At 53.1% G+C, this 4941-nt stretch overlaps 1 protein-coding gene across 1 annotated transcript; it reads right to left on the bottom strand.

Annotated features, from left to right (window-relative positions):
- Positions 1-905: 905 nt before the first annotated feature.
- LOC133923777 (uncharacterized mitochondrial protein AtMg00810-like) lies at positions 906-1286 on the bottom strand. The gene has a single exon (XM_062369035.1). It carries the CDS (start codon positions 1284-1286, stop codon positions 906-908), a length of 381 nt encoding a protein of 126 aa, XP_062225019.1.
- Positions 1287-4941: the final 3655 nt, after the last annotated feature.

Raw genomic sequence — 4941 nt, 5'->3', positions numbered from 1 at the left:
GTACAGACAACTCGTGATTGAAGCAATCTATACAAATCTTTTGTACAGATGGTTCAAAACCCGTCTGTACAAATCTGATTTGTACATATTCTTTTCTACAGACGGTTCGGAAAAATATCCCGCACGTGGATTATGAACCGTCCGTACAAATGTTTTCTGTAGTAGTGACGCTCACATGCACAGGCTGCAATGCTGTTGCAATGAGCACATGCGAGTGATTCCTAGCCAACTGTCTTGTTAATTTCTTTTTTGTTTGGCTTCTTGTTGAAATTTGAAACTTGATAGCTAGTTGCCTAGTTCGTACTCCTTGTCGATTAGCATGCTACTTCAGGAGACAACTGCATGTTCAAGGATCACTATACAGTTTACTTAAGTTGAAAGGGAGAGAAGGATGAGGAACACCGCACACACCAAGGAGGCAGGGGTGCTGTTTCTATTATGGCCACATGGGTACACAAGATCCTCAATTAGAGGAGATATTCTAGGAAGGTTACAACAAGCCATAATTACAGAATATGCAATAATAATCTTCCTAATACCCGCCCGCAGTCGCAGTGGGAGGAGTCCGGACGCAAAGACTGGACCGAAACTCTGTGAATAGCTTAACAGGGAGACCCTTAGTCATGATGTCTGCGAATTGATGTGAGGAAGGCACGTGAAGAACTCGAATGTGACCAAGAGACACCTTCTCGCGAACAAAGTGGATGTCGATCTCAATATGCTTCGTGCACCTGTGTTGTACTGGATTAGATGACATGTAGATGGCACTCACATTGTCACAGTAGACCACAGTAGCAGAGGCAAGAGGGACGTGCAGCTCTTGGAGAAGCTGCCGTAGCCAACAACACTCGGCGACGGCATGTGCAACAGCGCGATACTCAGCCTTTGCACTGGCGCTTTGAAGATCAAGAGATGAGATTGTCGCTGAGGTAGACGTAGTAGCCCGAGGTGGAACGCCGGGAGTCAGGGCAACCGGCCCAGTCTGCATATGAGTATGCGGTGAGAGAAGACACCGGGGAGGTGCCAATGTGTAGGTCGGAGTCGATAGTGCCCTTGACGTAGCGCAGTATGCGCTTGATCAACGCGAGGTGCGGCTCTCGCGGATCATGCATAAAGAGACATGCCTGCTGAACTGCATAAGCCAAGTCGGGCCTTGTCAGGGTCAGGTACTGAAGGGCCCCAGCGATGCTCCTGTACTCTGAAGGATCCGCTGCAGGATTGCCGTCTGTAGCAGATAGCTTGGTGCGAGTGTCAACGGGTGTCGAAATCGAGTGACACTCGGCCATGCCAGTGCGTCGGAGAAGATCCAAGGCGAACTAGCGCTGCGAGAGGAATAGGCCGGAGGAGGAGCGATGAACTGAAATCCCAAGGAAGAAATGGAGGTCGCTGAGGTCGGTCATGGCGAACTCTGAATGTAATAGCCGAGTCAGCTTCTGCAGTAGTGCTCCTGAAGAGGCTGTCAGAATGATGTCATCAACATAGAGTAGAAGATAGGCCGTGTCCTGTCCATCTTTGAGAACAAAGAGGGATGTGTCGGAGGTAGAGGTGCTAAAGCCAATCCGATGAATGTACGTGGCAAATCGCTGGTACCAAGCATGAGACACCTGTTTGAGACCATATAGAGACTTCTTGAGGAGGCAGACATAATCAGGTGCAGACGGATCAACGAACCTAGATGGTTGCTGGCTATAGACAGTCTCCTCAAGGTTGCCGTGCAGGAATGCATTTTTGACATCAAGCTGATGGATCGGCCAGGAGCGTGAAGCTACAATACTCAGCACAACACGAATAGTAGAGGGTTTGACCACTGGATTGAAGGTGTCATCATAGTCGATTCCGTGTTGCTGAGAATACCCGCAGATGACCCATCGTGCTTTGTGGCGAGTGAGAGTGCAGTCGGAGTGGAACTTATGCTTGTAGATCCACTTGCCGGTCACAACATTAGCACCAGCGGGCTGAGGAACGAGAACCCATGTTTTATTGTCAACGAGGTTCTTGTACTCATCCACCATCACTGCACACCAATTAGAATCAGCGAGAGCACTTTGATAATTCACTGGAATGGTGGAAACCGAAGTGTGGACGGCGGAGAGATTCATGCGGTCGATGGGTTTGACGATGCCGGAGGCAGCACGCGTCACCATCGGGTGAGGACCTGGAGCTGGTCGCGGGATCGGCCTGTCCGGCGCGGTCTGGCAGTGGGAGACATGAGCACCTGGATAGTCGCCCGCACCAACAGGCCCAGCACCAAGCTCGGCGGCGCCAGCCTGTCCAGCAGCAGACCCAACGGGAAGGCTGGTGTTGTACCTGATGGGATTGCTGGCACACGGTGGCTCGCCAGGTGAGTCCGGAGCACCAGGGCCACGTGCATCAGGGGGGTCGCGGTAGGAGACGCGTCAGGCGGGGGCACGTCAGTGTGCGCGAGGGGCACGCCAATAGCCACCTGGTTGTCGTCAGGAGGGGCTGGGGTAGACTGCGGTTTCTCAACATCTGGAAGAGATGGAGCAGCCGTAGGACGTGCAAGTTTGACACCGGCAGTGTACAGCGCTGGCACGGTGGAATGAGCATTGTCGTCGTCGATGAGGAAGTCCAGAGCGGCGTTAGTGTGGACGCCATGCTGACCTGTAACAAGGTTAGCGAAAGGAAAAGAAGTTTCATCGAACACGACATGGCGTGAGATGATAATCCAGCGAGTGGTAAGATCAAGGCAACGATACCCCTTATGAGAGCTAGGGCATCCTAAGAAGACACAGGTGGTGGATCGTGGTGCGAGTTTGTGGGGAGCAGTGGAGGACATGTTTGGGTAGCATAAGCATCCAAACACGTGGAGATGACTATATGTAGGAGGCGTACAGTATAGTTTCTCAAAAGGTGTGGAGTTTTCTATAGCGGAGGAAGGACGACGGTTGAGTAGGTAAGTCGCCATGGTGAGGGCCTCAGCCCAGTAGGAGGGTGGCATGTGGGCGTGCAACAGAAGAGTGCGGGTGACATTGTTAAGGGTGCGAAGTGCACATTCAGCCTTGCCATTTTGTTGCGAGGTGTAGGGACAGGAGAGACGAAGAAGTATGCCGTGGTCTGAAAAGAACTGAGCGAAGGTGTTGTTCACAAACTCAGTGCCATTGTCAGCTTGGAATGCTTTCAACGGGAGGCCAAATTGTGTGGTGACATGACAGTGGAAACTCTGGAGGTGGTGAAGGACCTGGGACTTTTGTGTAAGTGGGTAAGTCCAACAAAAATGAGAGAAATCATCGATAATGACCAAATAATATTTAAAACCAGAGTTACTCACGACAGGAGATGTCCACACATCACAATGAATTAACTCAAAAGGCATAAATGTTTGTGAATTGGAAACTGTAAAGGGTAGGCGAACATGTTTGCCGAGCTGACAGGCGTGGCAAATAGTATGGCCTACTTTATTAGATGAAATAAAGGATGATCTATGTAGGGTGTCGAGGGCCGCGGAACCGGGGTGACCGAGATGCTGATGCCAAAGCGAAGATGAAGTGGCGATGTTGGCCTGGGCTGCTGTGGTGGTGGCGGCTGGGAAGGTGTAGAGGTCACCCGAACTATTGCAGCGAAGAATCACGCGCCTGGTCTGAAGATCCTTGACACAGAAACCAAGGGGGTCAAATTCAATGGAACAACGATTATCCCGAGTAAATTGTCGAACTGAAATAAGGTTACGAACAATAGACGGGACAATGAGAACGTTGCCCAGAAGAAAATTAGATGAAGATGCATGAAGCATAGAATGACCACGACATGTGACAGGAATTTGAGAGCCGTTGCCAACCGTGATGGTGGACGGCGGAAAATTAGAAAGACGGGAGTGGAGTATACCATCATGAGAAGACATGTGGGATGTGGCGCCCATGTCGAGAATCCAGTTTCCGGGTCCCTGAACGGCGAGCTGGTTCATGGCGGCGACAAGGGCAGCCTGATCCCATGACGTCACGGACGGCGGGGAGACCTGGGATGGCGCGAAGGCCGCATGGGCTTGGGGCTCCTGCGGGTACACGCCGAGGAGCCCTGGTGTTGGGTGCCAGCCTTGGTTCCCGGGCTGCATGCCCCAAGGATTGAAGCAGACCCAAGGTCCGGCAGGTTGTGGTCCTGGTGCAACACGTGGAGCGGTCGGCTACCCACCCGTGTGCTGCTGGCGACCATGTCGCCCCTTGCCGCCGCGTTTAAATTCGCGTGAGTCGCGAGACACGCCACGTGTGGCGCCCGTGTCACCGGGTTGTGGTGCGGCAGAACCAGGCGCTAAGCCACGGCAGCCACCGGTGCCGCAGGTGGACGCGGAAGAGCCAGCGAGAAGCGCCGTATCCTTGACGACTTTGGACTCGTTGGCGAGCCGTAGTTCCTTCAGTACAAGGGTGGAGCGGGCCTTGCTGAAGGATGGAAATGGTGTGTCGTTGGCGATGCTATCGACCACGCTCGAGAAGCGCGGGTTTAGACCGCGCAGCATGTCGAGGACGAGCTGCGACTCGGAGACGGCGTGCCCGATGTCGCGCAGGGAGTCGGCCAACGATTTGAGACGCTGACAGTACTCGGAGATCGTGAGATCACCTTGGACAAAGGAGTGGAACTGATTGCTGAGGTAGATCACGTGCGGTTCTTTGTTGTCATTGAAGAGGTTTTCAATGGCCACCCAAAGATCACGTGTGCGCTGGTTCGGTTCCATGGTGATGTCGAGGACGTTGTCGTGGGCGGAGCCGTAGATCCATCCGAGGATGGAATAATCGGCCTGGACCCAAAGCAGATCGGAGGAGGCAGTCGGCGAGGAGCCGTCGATGTGGTGAAGAAGCCCAAACTTGCCGCAGAGGGACTTGAAGAAGGACGCCCACTTGTTGTAGTTCGGGTTGTTGAGGTCGAGGACGACGGGAACGTGAGTGCGCATGGAGATAGTGGCATAGGGGCTAGCCACAGCCAGTGCAAGGG

The sequence above is a fragment of the Phragmites australis genome, chromosome 7 (assembly GCF_958298935.1).
Source record: "Phragmites australis chromosome 7, lpPhrAust1.1, whole genome shotgun sequence".
Classification (NCBI taxonomy): domain Eukaryota; kingdom Viridiplantae; phylum Streptophyta; class Magnoliopsida; order Poales; family Poaceae; genus Phragmites; species Phragmites australis.
This window is presented reverse-complemented; position numbering and strand designations above follow the sequence as displayed.

Bases quoted from the DNA above. Each gene is read 5' to 3' on its own strand.
- LOC133923777 (XM_062369035.1), bottom strand. From the start codon at position 1,286: ATGGCCGAGTGTCACTCGATTTCGACACCCGTTGACACTCGCACCAAG.